At 37.3% G+C, this 26,575-nt stretch overlaps 4 protein-coding genes across 6 annotated transcripts; 1 reads left to right on the forward strand and 3 right to left on the reverse strand.

Moving 5' to 3' along the window:
* The first annotated feature begins 286 nt into the window (after positions 1-286).
* Positions 287-2,943, forward strand: LOC148908668 (uncharacterized). The gene is made up of 2 exons (XM_089035274.1): positions 287-956; positions 1,280-2,943. Exons 1-2 carry the CDS (start codon positions 742-744, stop codon positions 1,695-1,697), a joined length of 633 nt encoding a protein of 210 aa, XP_088891400.1. The 5' UTR covers positions 287-741; the 3' UTR covers positions 1,698-2,943.
* LOC148908669 (uncharacterized) lies at positions 2,521-5,850 on the reverse strand. Its single transcript, XM_089035272.1, has 2 exons — positions 5,270-5,850; positions 2,521-4,859 (listed from the first exon to the last, which is right to left on the reverse strand). Exons 1-2 carry the CDS (start codon positions 5,597-5,599, stop codon positions 2,928-2,930), a joined length of 2,262 nt encoding a protein of 753 aa, XP_088891398.1. The 5' UTR covers positions 5,600-5,850; the 3' UTR covers positions 2,521-2,927.
* Positions 5,851-8,258: 2,408 nt separating this feature from the next.
* On the reverse strand, positions 8,259-17,287 carry LOC116305374 (uncharacterized). Of its 3 annotated transcripts, none has more exons than XM_031715269.2 (4): positions 17,006-17,287; positions 10,661-10,767; positions 9,499-9,624; positions 8,259-8,659 (listed from the first exon to the last, which is right to left on the reverse strand). In XM_031715269.2, exons 2-4 carry the CDS (start codon positions 10,760-10,762, stop codon positions 8,498-8,500), a joined length of 390 nt encoding a protein of 129 aa, XP_031571129.1. In that variant the 5' UTR covers positions 10,763-10,767; positions 17,006-17,287; the 3' UTR covers positions 8,259-8,497. The 3 variants fall into 3 exon arrangements, with proteins under 3 accessions (XP_031571129.1, XP_031571128.1, XP_031571130.1); XM_031715268.1 differs by lacking the exon at positions 17,006-17,287 and adding an exon at positions 14,268-14,337; XM_031715270.1 differs by lacking the exon at positions 17,006-17,287 and adding an exon at positions 13,257-13,402.
* A 2,160-nt stretch (positions 17,288-19,447) lies between these two features.
* Positions 19,448-26,301, reverse strand: LOC116305379 (rabenosyn-5). Its single transcript, XM_031715276.2, has 9 exons — positions 25,929-26,301; positions 24,886-24,986; positions 24,609-24,669; positions 23,813-23,974; positions 22,842-22,959; positions 22,114-22,171; positions 21,740-21,810; positions 20,901-20,987; positions 19,448-20,368 (listed from the first exon to the last, which is right to left on the reverse strand). The coding sequence occupies exons 1-9, from the start codon at positions 26,209-26,211 to the stop codon at positions 19,849-19,851; spliced, it is 1,461 nt and encodes a 486-aa protein (XP_031571136.1). The 5' UTR covers positions 26,212-26,301; the 3' UTR covers positions 19,448-19,848.
* Positions 26,302-26,575: the final 274 nt, after the last annotated feature.

Here is a 26,575-nt window from a genome sequence, read left to right on the forward strand (position 1 = left end):
CAATATCTAGATGGCATATATAGTACCGATTAAGGTCTATAATAATATATGCAAAGACGTTTTGTTAGCTAGATAAATTCAATTGCAAAATCATTGTAGCCTCAAGAAAGATTAACATGAAAATAAAGCCGAGACTGAAATAGTACATGGGAAGTACGTTAATTAGATGTATCTAGTGATACAACTCGTGGAATGGTCATAACTATTGCACTGACAAAAAGCATGAAGGCTTTTAACAAATGTCATATATCGACTGTGTATCTAAAATGAATGCAACAGAGGATATTTTTGTCATTTCCCACAATACCTTTCGGACTTCTATGTTTTTCACCTGACAATGGTATGCAATTGAGTGTATGCCATGAAAGCAATTCAACATTCTTGAAAATGCAGGGCCGTAGATTGTGCATACGTGTCACCACAGGGAACCCAACTATATCTTAAAGGACAACTGACCCTCCAAAATGACCCATTTTTAAGAGGAACTACATCATTTGAGAAGTCCAAAAATCCAGTTTTTAAAGGGGATAGAGCATCCATTTTTCTAAAACAATTTTTTGAAAACACCGCATATATCGCTCTGGTGGCCGCCATCTTGCGCTTTTATCGCGGGCTCAGAAAAATAGCGTAATGACGTCACAACGTCACAAGAGTTCAAGCTTCCAGTTGTTTGCCTGACTTCTTCCTCAGTTTCTTATACTTTTTACTCAAAAAATACAACTTGGTCATCAAATTAAAGGCATGTCAGAATCTAATTCTTCTTACGAAGGCTTGGACAGCTCGGGAGACGATTTCGCTCAAGAATTTTTCGGAATGGACGACGAATTTGGTTTACGGCCATATCAGTTTGAACCAGAAATAGAAATCTCCTCAGATGAAGAGTTCAGAGAAGGATCTGACAGTGACATTATTGAAGACGATGAACAAGAGAACAATCGACTTACAAATTCAGATTGGTAAGTCGTACCTCTGTCTTATCACAAAACTGAACTACATATCCATTTTATATAAAATCGTATCTTGCCACTCGTGTTCTTGCAATCTGTTCTTTAGATATTGGTATGCATGAATCCAGTTTGCGACCAAAAGCAATACCAACTTTCACAATTTTAATTAAAAACATGTTTAAAAACATCGCTTGATAGTCAATAAGTTATATACTGCAGGATATAGATACAGGGATATAGTTGTGTCACAAGTTGTGTATGTATATTCTCACTTGGGACAATCGTTGATAATGTTCAAAGATACTAAGAATTGTTTTATTTCTGTTAAATAGGTGTACCTGTGGTAGCTGCCAAATTATGGATTCAATATCTGAATGCATTTGTTGCCAAGAAATCGAAAAAGTGGTTGCAACATGCCAGTCTGTTGTTGAAGATGGAGATGCTGATGAACCACCACCATGCATTACTCAACATCCTGGATTCTTACCTGTTTGTGCCAATAAGTATGTTCTTCGAACCGCATGGGCTCAGTACAAACAGCAGTACAGTAATGCGTATGAAGGCCCAGAGCACAAGCAGTACAGACACATTGCATATAGGCAACTAGCAAGATGGTGCTGGGGAGTTCTTGGAAAGGAAGTTCTGGTTGTTCTGCCCTCTTGTGCTGTCATGTGCATCAGAGCACACTTCCCTCCCCCTGGACTAGAGGAGGACTTTGAATTTGAAGGTTTTCACTATGCAGATGATTAGCTTGGCCTAAAGTTACATGGAGTTATTATATACATTTTATTTATTCCTTACTTCATTTCATATACACAGAGTGGATTTTTTTCTATCAGGATTTCTGAATTGATAAATTGAAAAGGAAAACATGGAAAGGCTGAGACCAAAATGTATAAGAGTAGTCATGAATTTATTTTTAGATGAAGTACATATAGAAAGTTGTTTATATAAATGTTTTCTAGGTTTTGCATATTTTATTATTTAAAAACAACTACACCTAGACAAAATATCCAGCTGAATAGAGAACCTAGTGTACAAAGCACTAGTGGACAAAATCATGAGCTAACCAAGCAAATTCTGCAGTTATACTAGACATGGATAACCAATATTTCCTGGGCACCAATTTGTCTGAAAACAAGGCTAGTCAGTATTGTTTATAAAGAATTTGCCTTGAAGTAGCATGCTATAATGGATTCAAAAATTGTGCTAAATGAAAAAAAAATTCTCTTGGTGATAGAATCCCACCCCATCTTAGAATCTCGGTACTGACTAGTCTCATTGTCAGACAAATTGGCACTAGGAAATCTTGGCATCCAGGCTTGTCAGCCATTTATGGCTCATATATTTTTTTTCCAGGCAAATAGGCCCTTTGCAGCTCAGTAATCATGTGCTGATTAATTCACTGAGAGCAAATGAATGAACATCTTGATTCCCATGAGTGAAAGCGAAAGTCACTATTCAGCTGGAATTTTTTCTATACTACATTCATACTGGGAGAGACCCCATATATAATGGAGCATAGATAGTTAAAGAAAAGACCTCTTTTAAGATTTCATTTAAAAGTCAATCGTTTCCTAAGTGGTAATGATATTTTAATACAATTTTCATCTGAACATCTAAAAACTGCAAACTTATCTACCACTTTAATCAGGTCCCCTTCACATTAATTACATATTTTGTTTATAGCAGTTTTACTTGGGTCTGTCATGTACCTTCCCATTTGTAGAAGCATTGTAATTATTACCAGTAATGAACACAACTGTTCAAAGATGAGGGGGATTGGGACGACAGGCTTACTTGACAGTTCTTTCAAAACAGCTATTCACTAGAGTACAATCACTAAAAGAGTGCCAATGATGCTTTGCATTATTTTCTACTAAATAGTGTTAATTAAAAATAGGAAATGGTTAGAATTAGCATCACTTAACACTACACATTTCAGTGTTTTTAGTCTCTACTACATTCCATTTAAATTAATTACCTAGAAAATCTTGACCGGTGTCGTTCAATCAATTCCTGTTTGTCTGGGGCAGGAACACTAGCAATGTTTCTTGGTAATTCAACCTCTTCAATTGGGTCAACCCCTGCAGCCTCCATGCCACCCTCACAAATTTCAAGTACTTTCAGTTGTAGCTCAGGGAGGAAAGCATAGCTTTTTCTTTGTAAGACTGGCTTAACAACCCAGCGCTTGTGCATCTTAGGGAAGCACTTGCGATAACGAGCTTCTCCACTCCTTGGGCCTTTTTGAACAATTGCTTGAATTCTAGCTGTATTGAAATTGTTGTCAATGGCAGCAAGTTGAGTACGAGCAACCATTCCCTTGTAAGAGAAGTGCTCTCTTTTTGAGCAATACTTCAGCATCATCAAATGATAAACTTCAAGCCCTCCTGTGTGACAAAAGTCGGTCAATCTTGCCAAGTCATTAAGTAACTTTGGTTGAAGGACAACCTCTTCTAGGGCCACATGAGCTGGTGACCCCGGCTTGATCCAGTGTGTGGTGCGCACTTGTCTGCGGGTTAGGGGAGGATGGGCACACTTTTTGAATACCTCTGCATCCTTCCAGGAATGCTTGTTCACGCAATGGTGAACAACAGATTTCCACTTCTCTCTCAAAAGTTGTACATCCCCATTACATGTAGCAGCACACCACCAAAGATGGTTTGAAATGGATTGTATCCAGGGTGCCAGCTCTTGGTTTTTCTTCAATTTTGCTTTCTTGTTCAGCTTTTTTACAATTGACTTGGAAAGATGCCACACATCATACTGGTGTTTGATGTGGCTAAAATCTTTTGCCATAGTGCTGGTGATGGATGTGTGTCTGTCAGTTGTGATACATTTTATACTGACCGTGTCTTCTAAAGTGTTCAAACACCTTAGAAACCCCTCTTTCTCCATAGCATTGGAGCTGGTTACTTCAGAGACTTGAACAATGCTGAAGGTGGCAATTTTCCCTGTGCTTGTCTCCATCATAGTATATGTGCCATATTTAGCACTATGGCCAGGACTGTCACTTCGGCCATCACCATTGAGATTTACTATGTCCTTATTTGACAGCTCTTCAATTACAGCAGCCTCCTCTCTCTTCCAAGCATCATTAACAACAGGAAATAGGTAACGTTCCTGATGTCTGTAAAAGACCCTCTCACTCAGAAATTTTAGGCCAAGACAGGATGCAAAGTTTTGAAGTCTGGTAAAAGTATTACCAGTAAATAATATTGATGAGGAAATCAACAAGTTCCCAATAGCTAAGCGATTTAACATTGGCTGTGAGTACCATGTCAAAGCATGATGTTTCATACATATAGTTGTCACAATAAGTAGGCTGCCTTGACATACAAAGTTGACATCAGCGATAGGTGCTCCACAGCTTCTACAAAACTTGAATAACTGCTGCAAACAAGAGTTAAATACCAAATATTTAGGTTCTTTGATATGGTTTTCAAGAGTTTTATTGCAGTCTTTGTTTTCTGGCTCTAATTCACTGTCCGTTGTTGAAACTGTCTCTTGCGATGAAACAATGAAACCATCATCATCGTCACTTAGTGGGAGTCCCTCTTCCTCTGAAAACAAAGACTTTTCTGACTTTTGTGGAGACACTGTTGGCATTGACTTTACTGGTGAGGTGTGATAGCTAGTACTGTAGCTGTGGTCGTGGAAGCTCACACTGAGTATTTCATCTCTACTGATGTTTGGTGAAGGGGAGGGATTGTAAACTGTTGTTGTGTCGGCATCTTTATAGTATCCAGGCTCTGTCTGAGTTGATGCAGTGGATGTTACAACATATCTACAACCAAGGCAACACTGAACACCAATCTCCTTACAAAGTGGTTCAGGAGAGAACTCTGGTGTTTCCATACTTGGTGGATCTTCACACGAGGGATTTATTGTGGCACATAGCTGCTCCACATTCTTTGAAAATACAAAAATAAACAATGTTTTCAACAATACTATAAACCATTCTTCGAGGCCTACTTTACCTTAAATAATACAAAATAAACATATTAACCAACAATGCTATAAATTATTCTTCCGTGGTCATTTATCCAAGCAAATTTGGAATATTACGGCAACATTGTTATGGTTTACGAATAAATATCAAATGTAAACTAAACACGTGCAAATAACCATTTTGAAAATTTCAAGTATCGATCAAATATTACTAGCTATACTTATGATTTTAAGCAACATTTCATCTATGAAAGCATAAATAGCTAATGATTGATGACTCGCTTCGGTATGCATTAATAAGTCTTTTTCATGAGTGATTATTTCGAAAAACAATGTAAACTATGTTATGTATAAATGACATGTTATCTCACCTCTTCGTTTTGTTTGCGTTTGAGCCGGTTCTCTGATGTAGCTCTTCTTTTAGCTGGCTTGCAAAAATTGAATACTGACGGAACAGCATCGCTCTTTAATCTCCTCTTCCTTTTTATCCCGGTTAACTGCTCCATCAGATCCACTTCAAAGCATGAATCCTCGAAGTGATCGCTGCAAACGTAGCAGTTCTTCAAAGGCGGCAGGTTCTCTCTCTTTATCCGCGCTATCCATGCCTTCTGAAGAGCTATTTTGTTAGGAATTTTGTGGTAGCTAACAGACTCAGTTTTGGAAGAATGGTTGGTGCATTCTGGCACACAACAATGGACCATCTGGATTAAGAAACTTACTCTAACTTAGACTATTAAAAGATCGACTAGCACTCGAAATATACAAACTCAACAAGTTTGGAATGCAAGCTTCACGTTGTGACGTCACGGCATTAATGCGGTAATTTATTGCGGGCTCAAATATGGCGCTCTTCTATTGCTATTTTTCGCGAATTGATTATTTCTTTTCGGCGACATAGAAGCTGTATCAGAGTTCAAAGTTGAATTTATGTGATCTATGTACGTTGTAGTTTTATATGAAAAACGGCAATTTTTGGGGTCAGTTGTCCTTTAATGCTTTTCTTAGAAAAGTAACTTTGCTCTTTATGGGTCTCATGTGGCTTATGATGGCTCCCCTGTGCTGTAATCAGATCCGCCCTGTAAATTGATAGGCGATTAAATTCAAATCAATATAACCGTCAGTGTTTTGCTTCTTATGGGTTGCCTGTGGAGTGCAACGCACTTTCCAACGCCTATCAATTTACAGCGCGGATGTGATCACAGCTTGAGCTCATGTAACGTAAACCGATCAAAGGAATCGATTACAAACCACAGGAAACCCATAAAGAGCAAAGCTAATTTTCTAAAAGAATCAATATAAATATAGCCGGGTTCCCTGTGGTGTACCTAAAAAGATCTACCTCTGCATGGGAAAGTAAGTTTTATCATAATAAATGATCAAAACCGGGAGATATGCGTAAGATATTGACTTTACTGAATGTATGTGACAAGGTGACGTGTAAATTTGTTGTTGGATTTCGATGATAAATTGTGATATTCCTGGAATAGCAAAACTTTTCTGGAATATCTATAGGCACAGATGTATTCGCCAAATTATATAATTTGTTACAAATTCAGATTGTATCAGCTACTAGCTGTTTTGTTATACTGTTCTAAGTATATTGATATTGTATTTAAGCATCACCATGAATAATTATAATGATATTAAAAAATTAATCCCCAGATGTTACCCAGACTTACCCATGTATGCTGCCCCAGTACTAGTATCATAAGTTATCAAATTTATCAAAATCTGATACTGGCAGAAAATGTAAGTTTGGGTTCCCTGAGGCTTTGATTGAAATCTAACAACAATTTTGAGGGGGGGGGGGGGGGGGGGGTTGATTAAAAAGTTTCGTATAACTGACAGAGAATCGACAGATAAGATGTCAATCATGCAATAGACGACTTGCACTAACAAGTCACGTGACCCTACTTTGAAAAGAGCACCTCAATATTAGTAGGATGGCGGAGTTTTAGCTCATAACAAGCGAAACAGGAAAAATTAATGGCATTAAATATAAAATCGTGAAATATTTTAAAAGGATTTGTATGGGAAAATATGTTTGCTGTCCAAGCTTTAAGGAAGGTAGGGTCACGTGAACGGTTAGTGCGAGTCGTCAATTGTGTCAATGTTTCCAGAAATCTAAATGAACTGCAAAGAAATCAGTTAAAAAATCTCATATCAAAATGCTTGTAAAAATTCTTCAATGGCTCCTTCTAAATTCAAAGTTAATACTTTTTTCTTTGTAATTCATTATATAACAAGACTTGATAGTCTTTAGCTCTATTTAATATGGAGGACCGCTGCGCTAGACATCCCGACCCTACCCTCTACCTATCGCTGTGACATCTTGTTAAGAGTTTTCTGTCGGTGTTCTTTTTATGAATGCCCTCTAGGCATTTTGCTATAAAGTTCATGTTCATTTTCAAATCTGAAAATATTGCATATGTTTTTTGACAATTGGTATCTAATAGGCTAATGCTATTGTTAAATTTGGCAATGAAAAATAAAATTTAATTAGTTCAAATGTATGCTGCTTGCTTTGTTGAACTGGATCGATGTCTTTGAATTCGTTTGATCCCGAGTTAGTAGCCCCTCGCTAAAAGTGGATGCGTACGTATAAGTGGGAGTATCCCCTCTACCCCTATCAACAAAGAAATTAAATGAATACAAATGAACCCTCGCCCTTCCAAATATTGTTAGATCTGAATGATCTGAACGCATTCTTGGTTAGCATTCTTTTGTCCTGTCACCTTTGTTTAGTTCGTTAGGTTCTTTAGTATTTTTTAGCATTGTTAGTATAGAGCACGTTGTCCCTCCGGAATTCTTAACACTCACATATACGCCCTAATATATATGGTAATTTCGATTCAGTTGGTACTCGATGTTGTTCATCACGTCCTACACAAATGTAAGTAGTTTTTCGCTTTTTCCCTTTTATCGGTTGTTTTTTTGCTCACTTTTTTTGACAGCTTCTTGAAATTTGCTATGTTCTCGTTGTTTTATCTTATATTTATTTCTATATTAATGATCTATTTACGTTTGCTGTTTGTAATCTTACGCCAACGTTAGAGTACCAATTGACAAGGAATTCGTTTCTTAACTCTTGATTCCGAACCTAGTAATTAATTTAATGTTTCATATTTCATTCTTAGCATTTTATTTCAATTATAAAATGAATCTTTTTATGTCGTTGTTTACCTATGAGACAACATTCCAAATCCAAGATGCAAATTAGTTAAACAGAGACAACTGCCGTTGGGATGGGTTAGTGGGGAGGCGTGTTACTGGGATGGTGGCTGGGTAGGATGAGTTTTTCCATCGAGGTATTTCTCGCATTTCACTTGTTCTGCAATTAAACAAATACAAGCCAACATATACTGTATAATGAAGTTTATTTTGTAAACATAAATATCAAATGATCTGTCAGAAATCCTTCACTGCTCCATAAGTCCATCATAAAGTCCGCAACTAGTCGGTTTTCATTGTCTCACGTGGTGCAGATTCACTGTGTCTTGCAGCTGGTACGCGCGTGCAAACGAGTGTTTATTATGAAGTATATTTATCAGTCCTTCGTGTCTTTCTTGTCCTTTCTGCCCCTCTTTATTGAAGACGATTCACCTTTGTTTTTTGGTTGGGTCGATGACCGCATTAAACTCTCGATACTTCATGGCTATAGTTGGTACTGGTTCACATCTTCCAAACCGACGTCTGTGGTGGCTTTTCTTGTAAAGTTGTTTGAGAGGAATCACACAAGTGAACCCAACAGAACAGCAGTGCTGCAAAGAAAAAATAAAAGTATGTTTGCATCAGCAACTTGCCAACATTCCGATAAAATCAAAATTTATAAGCAAGTGTGGATAAAGTTGGCTAAAGTTTAGCTGACATTCCTGAGGTCAGCAGTTCAATTTCCAGTGACTTGAGATATTAAACAAGAGGCCTAGCGTTTGCATCAGCAACTGGTTTACGTTTCAGTTAAACAATAAATTCAATTAAGCAAGTGTGGATAAAATTGGACTGATGTTCAGCTGACACTCCTAAGGTCAACGGTTCAATTCCTTTTGACTTCAGATATCAAACACTAGGGTTGGAATCAGCAAAGTTCTGGTTTACGTTCGAGTTCTGCTAATTTAAGTTAAAGCAAGTGTTGATAGGTTGGTTATATTGCACAGCCTTCTTAATTTTGAGGATCTCAGTTCATTTCCCAGTGATTTCGCACACGTTTACCTCCTATAGGTGCAAATAGGCCTCAAATACCCTAGGAGATCCAATAGTCTTTTTTAAAAAGTTCCCTGCGTCATCTTGAAAGGTATCCGTGCCTTCGCATGTAAGCGAGATGAACGGTGAGCTTGCAATGATTGAGACCTTTTTTAACACCTTGGACAATTATTCACATATCTCTGTCATTGCAATCTCACCGTTCGTCTCGCTTAGATGCAAAGGCACGGCGACCTTTCAAGATGGTGCGCAGGAAACCGTGAAGGGGACTATTTGACGAAAAAAATACCTTCGACCTCCTTTGAACCTTCCTAGGTAGAATAATTATGCCTTCTGATTCATTTAATTTATGCAGCAATGGTTATAAATTAACCTTGAAATGAAAGTTGTAATTACTTACTTTTCTCGAACCTGGTTTACAGACGTCTCCTAGTTTGCCGCAAAACTTCCATGAGAACCACTTTGTGCTTTGATGTTGCAATACAGAGTAGTCAACGCTTTGTACAGGGTCTGAAGATTGCAGTGCCTAAGAAGAAAAATCTGTTGTTATAACTAATTCATTTCGATATTCTCATGAAGTTTTTCTTGTACTTGAAGTTCTTCTATATATAGGCCTTTTAATTCATGCTGACTATTATCAGGGTCCGGTTGTACGAAGGGTGGATAGCGCCATCCGATGTATAAATAAATCCTTATCCAGAGGATAAAACGATGCTGTTCAATATTCAATAAGTTTATCCATTGGATAAAATTTATCCGTTTGTTATCGCTATCCACCCTTCGTACAACCAGGCTCTATAGTACACATAAAGTAAACTGCCTTAATTTATAAAAGAAAAGGGACAAGTCGAAATTACGGCTCTACAATATTTTAAAGGTCTACGTTGCTGTCGCAGCTTGGGAAAATGACAAAAACGCTTTAAATTCTTACAGAGTACGCACAGGGATAACTGATAAAAGTTCTTAGGGCATCATAATGTGCAGTTGATGCCGACAAGACCAGTAAACACACCGGGAAGGTAAAAAGGGAGGCTGTTTCGGTTCTTACTGCTAAGAAAGATATCAAATTTATTGGAGGACACACAACATTCTTAAATTCTTACAGACAGTGCGCAAAAGAATGAACATAAAAACATCTATGAAGATAGCATGCAGAGGTTATTGAGGATACACACGACTAAAGGAAAAGGAAGCCATCAAAAACATTGCAAGATATAAAGCGGATAGGAGGTCGGCAGGAAAGATGCACGTGGGTGACAAACAAGGAACGGGAAGGAAATGAGTGGGATAAAGTGAAAACCAAAGAAAACATATTGACGCCGGTAAGGATGAGTTTTCAGCATCTATATACTCAGCCGGTGCTGAATAAAATATTTCGGTGCTCTACCAAAGTTGATCTAGGATTACGAATAGCCGGTGTGGTGAGTAACCCTGAGAGAAAATAACTCGCCGCCAAAAGCCTCCGTCTCCGTGAGTGTCAATTGACGTTTCTTTGTGGAGGGGGAGAGGCGAGTAAGCGGTGCAGAGGTTTCTCATGATGAAAAAAACCGTTAAAAACTCACCTTGCTTTCCGCATCGTTCAGGATAATAACGAGTAATAATATAAGGCTGATAAGGGTTCTAAATGGCAGTAATGATCGCCCATTGTTGAATACGTTTGACATTTTATCTGCAAGTCAAGAAAAAGAAGAAAAAGATAAATTTGTTAATCAGTATAAATTACTGTGACTGCGGTTTTCGATGTTCTGCGAACTCGGTAATTGCAAGCTGCACGCTGATATTTGGTTTTTCGCTGCCATCAATCAAAAATTTAGTCGGTACCTTTTATGTTCCTTACTGGCGGCAGTAAAAAAAATTTTTTTTACAAGTCGTTGAAACGTCGGAATTCGAGGAACATCGAAAACCGTAAAAACTAATTTATACAAATATAATAACTGGGTTAACGGCAAGACTTTAGCTAATGCTTTTAGCTTGCGTTATGATGCAACTAATTCCGATATGATGTCTTAAGCATAGAAAGGTCTGATATGTTAAATTAGCTTACCCTATGCTTGTCTTTGACCTTTGGATGTATATTTAGCAAAAATAAAAACTGCGGCGCATAAGGAACTTTTAATTAAAGTGTTTCAAGTGAGAGAAGCTGACGATAGATGATGCATAGCGAATGTATATGAAAACAATACAGGGCCGTAACCAGAACTTTTACAGTAGGGAGTGTGCACATCGAATAAAATCGGACCATTGATCGTTTTTTTTTTCGGAAAGCAAAACTAAAAAAGAAAAAACCTAACCAAAAGAAGCAGAACCAAACAAACAAACAAAAAAAGATAACCAAAAGCAAGCAGAACCAAAAAACAAACGAACAAACAAACAAACAAACAAAAAAAAGAGATGGATGAGCGGACCTTAAGCATTTATGGGGGGGGGGAGGGGGGTGCACGTGCACCCTGTCTCCCCCCCTAGTTACGGCCCTGCAATATAATAGGAGCAAAAATCTTTAGCTCGTAATGCTAAAACGTTGTAGTTCCAAGAAGCTTACGAGAAGAAAATCAAGTTGAAAAACCATTGCCACTCGACAATTGTATGAAAGAATCTTATAATCTTCACTCTGACAATGGTGACTTTGTAATCGATAGTCCAAAATACAAATTCAATTCAAAAACATCATGTCATTGCCTTTTTTAATATAAATATTAAGTATGGCAATTCTAATTTTAAAAAAGTTTAAAAGACGTTTTCGGATTATCCTTTCTTTTATCAATTCAATGGACATTACTAGCTTAGTTCCACACTTGCTACAAGTTAAGGAGAAAACGTAAAGAAAGGGAATGAAATGCAGAAAAGACGTCTTAAATCAATATTTAGAAAGTCCATTCAAAGAATGATAATCATATTTCCATGACGGACCATTTAACTTCTTATCTCTCAATATTTCAGTTGCTTTGAGTTGGTCTTATTATAAAATATCTAGCTGTCAAATATTCTTCAAACTGTTGCTAGATAAGAGCGCCCTTTTGTCAAAATACCATCTGCTGTTACAGTTTGCAATAATGCTGAGCTGCAGTGTCTTGGTTTCCTATATATACCCTAGGCTTGGCCAGCTGTTATGAGGGTTTAATCTTTAAGGTAACTGACCTTAGTTGTCATCACTTCGTTCTCTCATAGACCCGGCTAAATCCTTTTAGCAAGTTATTCACAAATTGATAACTTTATTGTTCTTCCTGTGTTGAGCACTTTTTTGCAATTACTTTCGAGAAACATAAACGCCGAGATAAGATTGAAGTACTTGTATTTGAAATATGAACATTTTGAACCTAAAACATCGCATCAGATGACACAACGTGGCAGCTTTACCCTTGGCAAATAAATGTCGTTTAGATATTATTCGGTTTAGAAATAAATTAATAGATTTAAATAAATTCAGTAATAAGTTAGCTTAGAAATGAAAGTTTCAGTTGGCCTATAATTTTTTAATATATACTTCTTTAAATAATTTAGAAAACTATTCAATTTTGCAAGCTCATGTATTGATATATTGGGCATATATATTTATATTTATGAAATTTACCAATATATATATATATATATTGGGGAAATTTTTATTGTTAATTGATTTAAAAAATGGCGAATAACTTCGAAAAAAGAAAGAAAAGAAAGAAAGAAATGCCTTTGATGGCCTCCATTTTGTGGGCCTACATTTTGTGGGCCAGCGAGTAACAAAGAAAACATTTTCCATATCAATTAAAAACCTTTCATTTTCAAAAACTGGAGCTGAGTCTCTGTTTTATGATTAAGCCCAGTGTAGAGCTAGCTTCTAAGCCGGTACGTGGTCTACAAGATAACCAGAGTCAAAACCTATCAAATCGTTTGAGATGTTTTGGCTGTAATGACCTGCGCTTATTATAAAACTAGAGCTACTTCTAAGATGTTAAATCAAACTATTCCGGCTACAGAAGCTAAGGACAAGAGTGAGGAGCACCATTATCTAAACAAATATACTTAAATACTGACTAACAAAACTATATGTTACAAATAAAGTCAACTTGAAAATCGTCAACGAAGATAATTATCTGAATAAAGATAAACGTTATATAAATTAACACACAAACATATATAAATAAACATTAATAGCGCGCTATATGAATGGACAACACTTACTCTAATAGCTTTCTGTCACGGTATTTAAGGGTGCTGATAATAGATCGATTGGTGTAGTGTTTAAAATGGATGCAGATAAGCTGAAGAAGCAAGGTCGAGGTAAAGCCGTAGCTAGTTGTTACTGCACGGCAGACGAGTGTCTCAACTCTTATAGTGCTCGTGTTTGGCTTTCTTAGCGACGGGGAATCAATACTTGAGTGGATATATTTCCGGACGGAAATCAATGGTGGATTATGTAACACACTTTATTATGTGTCAACAGCTCTTCGGGGAAGCCAATACACACACACACATATATATACACTTGTTTGCAGAAAGTTTGTAGTATACATTTATACAAATATCTAATGAGATGCAAGATATCAAATGAGATGCAGAATGTAAAACATGCTTAAATACGATTGCTTAACCACAGCATTTTGTGGAAAATATTTTTTAACTTGCCTTTGCGCAATATTTAATTTTACGACTCTGATTCAATAGAAGATAAGTAAGATCAAATAAGTTACTTTTTTTAATTTTTGCATCTCATTTGATATCTTGCATCTCATTAGATATATGTATAAATGTATACTACAACCTTTCTGCAATCAATTGTATATACACTTGTGTATATATATATACAGCCATTTGCAAAAATTATGGCCGTTTCAAATATATATACGAGTATATCAAAAGTATATCAGACACGGCGGGATATGTTTCTTGATATTTTTCTCAGAAAGCCTTAGCTATAGACAACTCGAAAAAAAAAAATCTTAATATTTTCCAGTTCAAAGTTGACTAGGTGTCTCAAGTTTTGTAACTTTTTTGTGCTCTGGAAGTGACTTCAGGTGACCAAAGTTCTTTTGTTGTGCTTGATAATATATTCAGGAGGCCAAGCCGGGACGGTTTAAACAGGCGATATAAACTGTGCTTAGCAGAAACTTGAACTGGTTTCCTAAATCGGAAACCTGCATTAAGATCTAAAGCATTTGCCACCTGTACACGGCTAATTGTCGAATTGCTTACCGTTGTGGTCTATATAGACAGCCGGATCGATGTTGCATAAGTGTAGTTGGCTCATGAACTGCCTTTATATTTCGAATATAACTAAGCAGCTCTTTAATCCAATTTTCGTTTGAGATTCTCGTTTAATATCACGCATGGAAGTATATGATACCAACGTCCTTTCATTGACCTGTGGTGGCTTTTTTTCCGCTTTGTATAATCTTTCAATGAAAATAAATGGCTCATTGTGTTATCCAACAGCGAACAATGCATACCTAGCCATGACAATAAGGTCTTTGGTTTGTCTTGTTAGATTGCAACTAGTCTTTACAACTATGTAACTGATTATCCCTAAAATCTTTATAGGGAGGACAACTTAATCAAGAATATGATAACGACAAGGCACATTTTGGTCTTGTCACGTGTTAGCCAAATTTGAAGTGGATTTAGCAACGTGGCTGACAAAAACCGGTAGCTTCGTTTGTTCTTGACACCCACGGTTACACCAGTCAAGAAGGCGATGATATCATAGGACACATGGAAAAACTTATGCTTCATATAATGTTTAAGCGTAGTGACTGGACATGATGCTTAACCTAATGATTAGTTCAATGTAAGGCTTTCCCTTCCTCGTTGCTCTTTCCTCCTTCTCTTCCCTTCTTTCCTTTCCCCTCCCTTTCTTCCATTCATGTTTTGGTGTTCCTCATTCCGTAAATCTTTGCTTCCAACGTTGTCCCTTCCTTGCTTGTTAGTTTCCTCCTCCTCTTTCTTTCTTTATATGTCATCAAGGAATCGGATAATTTCACTTTATGTCGACTGACGAGTAAGAATGCGCGTTATATGAGGCAATCCATGCATCCTTGCATCCATGCATGCATGCATCCATCCATCCATCCAGTTATGCATGCATCCATCCATCCAGTTATGCATGCACATCCATCCATCCATCCAGTTATGCATGCACATCCATCCATCCATCCAGTTATGCATGCATCCATCCATCCATCCAGTTATGCATCCATCCATCCATCCATCCATCCATCCATCCATCCATCCGTCCGTCCGTCCGTCCGTCCGTCCGTCCGTCCGTCCGTCCGTCCGTCCGTCTGTCCGTCCGTCCATCCATTCATCCATCCATCCATCCAGTTATGCATGCATCCGACATCCATGCATCTATTCCTCCATCCATCTACGTACTGATCTATTCAATCTATTCATTCATCATTCATTCAATCAATCAACGAATCCCGTCATGATCGATGAAGTCAGGCTTTTGATTTTAAAACTTAGCTTTGGACCATCAACCAACTTGGCTTTGTGCATGGACCTTTAGTCAGTTTTTAAGCATTAAAACAAATATTTTTGTCTCATGATTTAAACATAAAGCCTAATCTTTTTATGTTTAATTGGTCATTATCTCTGAGTCATTAAAGTAACAGTGTCATAGTCTTTAATACTCATTTATTATCACTATAAACAAAACGTTGCGAAACCGTCAAAAACCAATAGATGAAGCGAATAACAGACCGATGCATAACATCAAGGCGACTCGCTTTTGATGTACGTCAGCAAAACCAAATCGCAAACATTTTGTCTTGGAGCGAAGCATTGAGATCCGTAGAGACCATAGATACTGAGACCGCACGAAGCCAGCAATCCTCACCAGCCATTTTCTCAATAAATGGACTGTTAATATATACGGGAAATAGGGTCAGACAGGTAGGATGTTTATATGGTTTGTTAATAATTATTAGCCGACTAATCCTATACAAGGGGATTATTAGATGTGTTGCCAAGTTTCATTAGATTGTCTTCTCAAGTCTTTGAATAAAATTTAAAGTGTTCAGCCCAAGGTCTCGTAAAGTAACGTGATTGAGAGCTATAGGAGTTCAGGAAATCGCACTTATGCCGCATCCATCCAATCGCTTTAACCTTGACTGAAACAACGCAGGCTGCATTTCCGGAAACCATGGACTGGCTGACCCCCAACTGGCAAAAGATATACTTCTCGCGAAATTTTTTTTTGCAAGCCAACTTAAATGTCATCCACTAGATACAATTGAAAATCGTAAAGTTTTGGAATTAAATACTGGTACGAGTAGAGAGTATGGGGCTTTAAACCTAGAATGTGTATTTCAGTGACTTCTGATATAATGATTAGGCAATAGGCAGGGTTACTTACCCTACTTACTTAATATCCTCTTCGCTCCTTGTGGAGTATAAGGGTACTAAAAAGTAAAGTAGCCTAAAGTGGTTTACAAAAAAAGACCCTGTCGAGTAGCAGCTCAGCTCAGCGATCAAAGGCACAAAGATGTCAGCGTTTTTGAGATTCGTGCTTTACGAATAGCGATACAAATATGCCGGTAGAGCAAAGAGGTGGTTTAGAACAACATTCAGGCAATATTGTCTTCCAGTTTTAACTTTTTGCTTCGATATTATAAGAATTAAACACATAACACTCGCCCCAATGTCAAAAATATCTCTGAAATATATTCCTTTTGTCAGAAGAAGGCAATATTTCTCGCAGGTAATTTGTAAAGTGATCAAAGTTCAAATTTTAGGCGGGAGTGCCGTGACCGGCAGACCTGATATTATATATCTCAGCCAAAACTCTTCAGTTATTATTCGTTGATCAATTGAAAATGAATTGTTCCTAAGATATTTTGTTTCGGACACGTCTTGGGTATGCAATGGTGCTCCTTCGTACATTACTTACAACTAACAGTGACAGACAAAAATATCTATAAATAATGACTAACCTTGAATATTATTTCTTCCAGGCAGAATATTTCTTTGAGTTTCGATGTGTAAGGTTTTTGAGTGTATGGGTTGAGTAAGTCGAGCTCAGAACCACGATTGATGTTGTTCAGGTCAGTAGGAAAAAGCTTGGAGAGGCCGAGGAACAAATGTCTTGTGTTGCCTTGCAACGATGAAAGACCGATAGACTGGCGTGCGTTGCTTTATACTGACGAGACCAATGCTGTGATGTAAATGTCAATACAGACTAGCGTTGTATTAACAACCACCTACTGAGGGCTCACACGCACCCCACAGCACGTGCACAGTGTTTGCACAATACGGTAATGGGGTTCTTCATCTTTTACGTATCATTCAGGAAGGTTTAAGGAGTCTGGAACGGAAAATATATTAAGGTTGCAACTTTACGTTTGAGTAGACGCGATAATCCATGTGAAAGAGGATTTTTCATTGTGACTTGAGCCAAAAATTTATAATTACTATAATTGGACCCCCTAAAGAGGGATAAGGAAGGGGTAGGATGCTCTGCCGGACTATGACCAATATTGTCCCTCTCCACCCTAACGTTTTTAGATCACCGAAACCGCAAACTGAGCCCATGGCCATGGTAAACCTGATAAATAGTCAGTACTTGTCAAGTAAAACAATACTGACTTCCGATCAACAATATATTAAATTCGGGGCTCTAACCATTTTTTTAAAAAGTAAAATCATTGACTCGGTTAAAGAATGATTTTGAAAATTTCTGAGTTTAGCCTACATTAGAGCACTGCAGAGGAGGGGTGTGGGGAGTTAGGGACGAAAGGAAAATTATACGGTGTTCTATAACAATTATTCAGTTCTCAGGGGTCACTCGTTCACCAGGGATCAAGTAGCTTGCGTCCATATACCGGCTGAACACAGGCTAGGATCATGTGGGTTGAAAGCCTTCTGTAAATCTGTATTCGGTATCCTAGCCGTCAAAATATGGTTTTATTGGTTGCGTCTGTTTCCACAAATAGCAAAAAGGAACTGCTGTTACGGAACATTCAGGTCTATGAGTCCGGCTTCCAGCAGTATGTTGGATTAATTAGTAATCTGACTGAATCCTTCCATGATTCCGAAAGGAAGTGACGTAGCTGTAATGCCATGTTATCATAAACAGGAAGTAAACAACAGAAGATTTCCGGCCCACTACAATATACTTGCAAAAGATTACGGTGATTTAACTGCGAGACGGTTACCCTGCTGGCAGAGTCTCCTTTTAATTTCTCCCGAGCAAGAGGAAGAAATATATCAGTATACCGTAAAGAGCAAAAAGGATATCGTATGGCTTTTCTGTTCTCGGTTATTTCCGAGAGTACGCGGAGTAGCACATTTCAATGTATCAGCAGTCTAGGTCGGATCATGCCGCTACCGATCCGGTATCAGTGAAAGAGACTGCAATTACTCAGCGCATTTCGTGCTAGAGTAAGTGCATAAACTTAAAGCCATATGACCGGTGAACACGAGTGCTGAAGAGGATCTTTGAATTTCGCGCTTTTGATTCGTCTAAGTTTTGGCATCATGATAGTGCTGTGACTGAACGGCTTGTAATTAGTCAGTGCCGTTTCTTGCTAGAGTATGCGCATAAAGCCATAGCCGATGAAGTGGCGGACAAGCGGTTCGCCGTTTGATTCATGTTTGAGATCGGGGTTGCTGTGTACTAAAATCTCAATTGCAATTGAGATAGCAAAGTAGTCGGCGCCGTGCTTTTCGTGACCGAAGTGGGCGCATAACCATGCCATATGGCAGTTGCCAGACGACACTAGTGATGAGGAGTCTTTATAGCAGTTCGCAGTTGGGGATTCGTATGCTAAAGACGGCTCGCATTTAGCCAGGGCTTTGTGCCAGAGTCGGCGCAAAAAGCCGCCAATCATGCTATCGGGTTAGTTTAGCAGCTTTTTTTTTCTTTTTCGGCCCTGTGTAACTCGGCTGCGGGTGTCCTTCCTGCCAGGCATTCCTCAAAAATGTAGGAAGACACGTCATCTTCTGTTGTCAACTTGTTTGGGGAATAAAACTCCAATGACTAGTTTCGCATTCGATGCATACCGCTGTTTTTGAAGACTACGAACTGATTTGCACAGGATTAGCCTCGTTTATAAGTCAGCTATTCACAAATACCATAAAAAGTCCCACGCGAGCACAGGTAGCCCAAGCTTGGTTTCTGTGGTGTCCTGTTATAAGGAAATGTATGGGGAATCATCAAAAATTTCAATAAAATCATCAAAACGTGAAATAAAGCCTCGAAATTTTACCCTATCATTGAGAAATAGCACTTCTTTCGCTCTGCGTGGTTATTTTTTGAATTTAGCCCGTTTTAAGGATTTTTTTAATCCTTAAAACGGGCTAAATTCAAAAAATAACCACGCAGAGCGAAAGAAGTGCTTTTTCTCAATGATTAGGTAAAATTTCGAGGCTTTATTTCACGTTTTGATGATTTTATTGAAATTTTTGATGATTCCCCATACATTTCCTTATAACAGGACACCACAGAAACCAAGCTTGGGCTACCTGTGACGCGAGTTGTCAAAACATTGGTATTGCACAGTTTTTACATTACAGTTGAGTTTTGCAAATGGTTTGCCCTTAGACGAGGCTAGGCATGTGCAGATAAGTCTTCAGTTATAAAACAACGGCATTTACCGAATGAGTAATGAATGATACCAATTCCCAAGACAACACAATTTCTTCAAGATTCTATAATTTTTTTTAGTCTAAACCTTTCCATGTAAATTATCTATAATTAAATGCTATTATTATTGGTCTGGATCCGGCCAGTTAGAATTTCTAATATTCCTTTCTAATATTGATTTAATATCGATTTTCATTGTTGGTTTTTATTGTATTCGGCTTCAAGTTCCAATAAGTTTTTTTCCAATGTCTGTACCTCGTCCAGTCGTTTTGCCTGTTTGGCTTGTTTGATGTAATTCCTGATAATTTCCATTTGTTGTAGTATGGGGTCTGGGGAAGAGTCTACATTATTGAGAGAAACTGGTCCCCAGCCCTCCCCAACTTGAGAACCACTCCGCTGTCTAGTTACACGACTGTTCGCAGGATCATGTCTAAAGTCACCGCTATTTTGTCTCTGATGTACTTTAGAAGACTCCAGCCTCCTTTGCATGGCTCTTTCTCTTTCTGCCTTCTCTTCTGCAGCTCTTGCCGCCATGTAAGCCGCTCTCTCTTGCTGTAGTTGTGCTACTTTATCGCGAGGTGGTAGGTTGGGTAATGTGAACATGTTTTCCTGTAGATATCCAGTGGCAAAGGCACGCATCCCTCGCTGAAGCTTCAAGAATTGTGCGCTGGGTGGTGTGTCACCCTGAGAGCCAAGAGTTCCAATCTTCTTACTGAAATATACAAAAACAACAAACAACAAACAAACAACAAAGTTTAGTGGCAGGTCACGTGATATTTATTGGATAACAACTCTTTCAAAAAAATATTTTGGGCATTATAAAATCGTGTTTATTGAGGGAATAGACGACTTGCACTAACAGGTCATGTAACCCTAACCCACTTAAAAACGAGTAGCTGTCAAATGAACACCACTGAGAAATGCAAAAAGCCCATCGATATCAGTGTGAAAAGGCAAAGTTTTGACACAACTGATGGTATTAAGGGAGGTAAGTTCACGTGACCTGTTAGTGCAAGTCGTCCATTTGTCCAGGAATGGAGGATGGATTTCCGCTATTAGTAGGCATAATCCTAACATGCCCCTGAACTTCAGCTTCACTGGGATTTTATCTGGATTGTTATCTTATATAGCTTGTCAAATTCTACAAAGTTTGAGCAGATTTCAAGCTGTTTGAATACAAACGGAAGCAGGTCATAACTGGTGAGACCCGAGGTCAATATGTGGCAATTTACATACATGTTTACCTTATCAAATCCACTTTTTCGTATCTCTTTATCAGTTTAATCCTTATTTCAGCTGCTTCGTCTAAGTCATACTGTATATCACCAAGGCTGTAAAGAATAGAACATTAGTAAACACAGGCCAAAGATAGCCCGAGCCGTTCTTTCTTTATCTGTTACAGTAAATGCATAGGGATTGTTAATTCCTACTGATTTGTTCATAAATGAAAAAAATAAAAAATAAAAAAATGGAAAATTTGCATTGTGCTATGCCATGTTATATCTTTACTACGCCAAGACAATATTTGAGACTTTCTCATTACCAAACATTCGCTCTGAGATCATCAAAAATTTAAGACAAAAAAAGTGCTACATAGAACAATAACGTGCAACTCGCAAAAAGATCCAAAATTTTACCAAAAATCGCCTTAAAAAGAAACTCCAAAGAGTACGAAATCACGTGCCGCGCAATAACTGAAAGCGCCACGTTATCGCCAGCTATGAACTTGTAAGTTCTTTCGACGTCATCAATGGCCTATCAAAATCGGATAATAGCTGACAGCGCAACGAAACACGACCGACCATGCTTTTTGCCATAAAAAATTAAAAAAGCTAACTCTTGTTGGTTCAATTCCGACAATGTTTGGTCTCATCAAACAAATAATCTGAATTACGATGAGTGGTCTATTCAGCACTATTTATCAAAACATCCTGTTGTCTCACTTTTTCTTTTGTCGGATTTTTGTAATATTGGGGTACCCTGTGCCTACACTAACAACAGGAAGCCCAGAGATGAAAAGATATAAACAACAACAAATTAGAGATGCTATAGCTAGTGAGTAAATGCGTGAAAAGTAACATACTTCAACGAGTCCGCCATCTTTATATAGACGGGACACAGCTTCTCTGCTTCTGCCATGCATTCTTTCATTTTCTGTGAAGAACCAAAAACAATGGAAAATTGTGGTAATCAAATGTATACAATATTTGCTGAAGGATATCTGACAAATATAGATTGTGCACTTCTGTGAAGGATACACTTTTTTTTTTCAAATAAGCATGAATTTTTGCTATGGACTCCCAACCACACACACAAACACACTTAAAAAAACTCTGCTGTCCGTCACCTACTGAATGAAACTGCAGCCCACTTTCCTCTGTCCCTTACCATATATATCAGAGAATATTCAATAACGTTTCAAGTATCATTCCCGAAAAGATTTTGACGAGTACTGACCTCATATAGCTGCACTATGGCAGGCTTGATCTGCTTTTCTTTTTCTTGTTTTTCATGCCTTTTGTATAATAGTAAATTTTTGTTTTAGTATGTCATGACTGCAAAGGCATTGCATAAACTAATTAAGGCGTTTTGAACATTACTTGCTGTTCATTTAGTGTCTATATCACTATAATAATAATAATAAACTTAAATAATAATATTTACTGAGGGTAGCGCTAAATAGCAATATGCTAACAAACCTGTGGCCCTCCTAATAAACCTGTGGCCCTCACTATAGGGAGAACCTATATAGCAATCATTTGATGTAATATATTGTGTAGTTCCAGAAAATATCCATATCAACCACCATGGAATTTTTAAAAGGACCCGCTCCCCCAGGAACTTCTAATTTTCTTGCATGACGACCCTAAGAATGGCTGCAAAGGAGGCTACCTCCCCTCCAGAATTTCCAATTCCTTCCGTGGGTGGGTTATGGATATTTTCTGGAGCTACACATTAAGAAAATCCATTGTATTCTATTGTTGTTCTATCTAATGTATTAGAAGTGATTCATTATGATTCACTGTGTTTTTATGAATGCATTACATGGAATACTTGCTATACCAGTGGGATTCAACAGTACTTGTCTTTGAAAAATAACACAGGATGCCCATGAACTAAAATTTACACCTTGCACCACAGGGAACCCATTTGCCTTGCTAATAGCATATCTAGAGGATCAGCACCTGTACAGTAGATCAGCACAGACTTGACATGATCTGAAGCCAGCCTCATCTGCATCATCTCGTGATCTTCCTTTCCCTCTTGGAATGTCTGAAGTCTTGTCTAGCTTAAGTAACTGAACTGTGCAAAAAAGGTAAGCCAACTGTGTTGTTTTATTGATAATACTGCCAAATAAAGCCCACTGACTATTTTGACATGTTTGTCAAAAGTTAATTTCTTTCATGGAAGAATTTTTTCCCCATAATACCTTGCAGTTAACATTATTTGTACTCTATAACCAAAACGAAAATAACACACCTGCCATGTTTCTATTTTAGGCCTATTATACCAACTATCAAAGTCCATTTTTCTCTTACCCTGATTGGGCAAGAGGGTATGGTAGTGTATTACAATACACTTGTATGTATGGTCAGCGTTTGTAAAAGGGGAGATTAAAGATGGCAGACGTTTGACGTAATGTTTGTGTTCTTATGAGTTAGAATCCGAAGTCATCTTGAGAATAGGAAGGCCATCGACCCTACAGGTATCACATGAATGTATAAACAAGTTTCTATGTTTCCCTGGTGCGGCATTTAGCGGGCAACAATATGTTATTGGACCGGTAATAACAATACCGGAAGTGATTTTCCCAGAACTGTATGTTTTGCTAAGTTTTTCGAAATCAAATAATCAAAAAATCAAATAGCTGCCATTTTTTTCTTTGACACTTGGTACATAACAAAACACTTATTGACTTGAACCTCGGGAAAGCAGTGTGTTTTGTGGTCCTTCAAAAGCGATGCTTCTCTTTGTGAAACCTCGCTGTCTCAGAACCACAAAACACACTGTTTCCCTCGGTCCCAGTCAATAAGTGTTAATTATCGTGGTGCTTTTGTTGGTGCTTAATATCTTACTATGTCTTACACTTTTGATTGGTATAAGTAAAAGTAAAAACCTCTGTACCAAAAAGTTCACGAAAGCTTGACAATCTTACCAGCAAAAGGAACAGTTATAGATTTTGAACACTTTCCACACATTATTCCACCACATAGACGACAGTGGTGCCGCCTTCTTGCAACATTGAATTGTTTCTTGCATATTGGACAAAATTTAACTTCACTATCTGCTATCCATGGTACTAGACTTTTTTCTTTGGCTGAAATAGTATTAAACAAAATTTATCAAGAGTATAAATGCACTATATAATAGAGAGATTCTATTTGGACTGTGGAAGATTAGCAAGCATAATACATTGTAGTAGACCTAATTCACAATGTGTTTTTTGTCGTTTTACTTAATTTTCTGTTTAAATCAACAGTTGCAAGAAAAATAACTTTAGTTCTCTTTGTGATAAATAATGTTACAATAAATACCCAAAATATTATTAGTTTTATATATCTAATACCATCAATACTAGGCATGATATATACACAATCTAAAAATGGTTTCCTGCATTGGCTTTTAAAATTGGGTGAATTGCCCTTAAAAATCTTATACCAGGGTATGGAAGTTCATACTGGATCTTGTACATTCGCATAGAATTTTTGGAGATTTACCACACAGGGGTCCGAGAAAAAATGACATGCAAAGGGGGTATTTATCCAACCCAGTACTACCTGTAAATAACTAATGGTCCCTAAACAAGGAAATTCTGTGCTTAAAAAAGTATGATTGAGAGACTTTTGGTAAGTATAAAATGAAACCCTCACCATTTAATTGGCTTCAAAGTTTACCTTCAAACAAACCAACTTTTTTTAAATAAGAAAAGGAAAAAAAAAAAGGATACTTACTTTTCCTACTAAAGTTTCCAGGTAGAGGGGAGTCTGGGACATGAACACCAGACCTAAGTAACTAAATTTAGGAAAGAGCATTCAGGAATATGTATTCATGGAAGTCAAAGAGTTATATTTATTCAAAAAAAAAAAAAAAAAAAAATTTTTAACCCCTCTCATTCATCAAATCATTCAAATAAGGAAATTAAACATGGTGTAAAAAATTTTTAAAAGGAACTGTACTAACATTTCACGTTAGTTGTTTGTTAAAGTACTCATCATTATGCACACATACCTTTTCAAGTCGTATTAATATTTTATTAGTTTCAACTACATATCGGTCAATTTCTGCATCTCGTCTTTCTTTAAACTGTCTAAAGTGACTTCTTGATGCACCTAGATTATAAATAATGATGCTTGAATATTCAATTCATCAGTTTACAAATATACATCTTCTGCATTATGATGAAACACTCCCTCTGATTTTCTAGCCACAATATAATCATATTGTTAATGCCTTGAGATTCACCTTGCGGCAAGGCATTTACAGAGAAATTTGGCAATACCTTGCTGTCAATCAGAGTATATACTGTATAGAGGTATCAAGCAATTTTTTTTCATTGATGATAGTCTATTGCCTGATATCTGCAAATTGATGGGTTGCAAGCATTTCCAAGAGAGTTAAAAGACAAAAACATGGCGGCCGTTGTGGTACCGGTAACAATGGATGCTAATGAGAAATCTTTCGTTAAATGGTACCAAAATGGCTGCGATGATGTAACGTGCAAACGAAGAATAATATTGCAACTTTTGTACTGATCTGCTCATAGCAATGAAAAGTGGTAATGACTTTGCCTAATGTAACAGACCAGATATACAATGTTGAATACTAGTAATTCTGATGCTACAATTATAAAATGTAAAATATTTTTAGCTGACATTGTCCATACTGACAATCTAAATGTACCACATATTGTTTCATAAACTAATGCAAATCTTTATTAACATCACATTATTAAGGTCACGTAAATGCACTACTGCTGAGACATTGAAACATGCCTTCAGCGATCTTGTACACTTGTTCCCTGCTAGCAGATTTTCTTTTTTTTCTCTCCCTTCTTTAGGCGGGGAGGAAGGAACTTTATAATTGAGTTTAATTTGAATGTTAAATTTTATCGTCTAAGTCTTAATGTGTTAAAACAATTAAATTTAAGGCATAATTTAAACACCGTTACTTTGTTTCTCGATAAATCATACGTCACATTATAGCTAACTATATATATGAACTTGAGCCACCTATAAGTGAATGGATATGAGTTCATTCGAATGTATACTTACCAAACTCCAAATAGTCCCATAAAAATGGATCTGTTCCCCTATGAACGGTATTAGATCCATCGCCTTCGTCCTGTGGTAGTTCAGAAATGCTATCTTGGCTCTCACTATCAATTTTCTTCAGTATTTTTTTCTTCGTTTTTCGAAACATTCCCCGGATTTGTCGAAGCGCGTCATGATCTTCCGAGTGCAAATCCTCAAAATGTGTTTGGAGTTGAGCTGGAATGCTGAATTCTTTCATACACACAGGGCATATGAATCCTTCTTTTATATTCTCTTCCTCCATTTTTTGCAATCACAAAGAAAATTATTTCAAAAACCCCAGAGCCCCTAATAGCTGGCTAGACATCAACAACCAGCCGCCATCTTGTTTGGAAGACCGCTTTGGCTCTTGGGTAGCAAACAGGAAGCCCAGTTTAATTTTTAGAACCACTTCCAAAAATTCATTTTTAAAACCACTTCTCTCAAAGAACACATAATTTAGTACAATTGCAAACTTTTAATGGAATCAATTACTTCTTATAAATGCATTTTATTCATTAAATTTAATTAGGCATCAATAATTTTATTCAACAAGTTTTATTTCATGAAATACAAAAACTTTCTTTCTCGGTACCGCCCAAAATGCTTAATTCTTTACTTCAAAGAGG

Source organism: Actinia tenebrosa, unplaced genomic scaffold, assembly GCF_029948245.1.
Source record: "Actinia tenebrosa isolate PJP-AT-01 unplaced genomic scaffold, QUT_ActTen_1.0 PGA_scaffold3__52_contigs__length_22856419, whole genome shotgun sequence".
Taxonomy (NCBI): Eukaryota; Metazoa; Cnidaria; class Anthozoa; order Actiniaria; family Actiniidae; genus Actinia; species Actinia tenebrosa.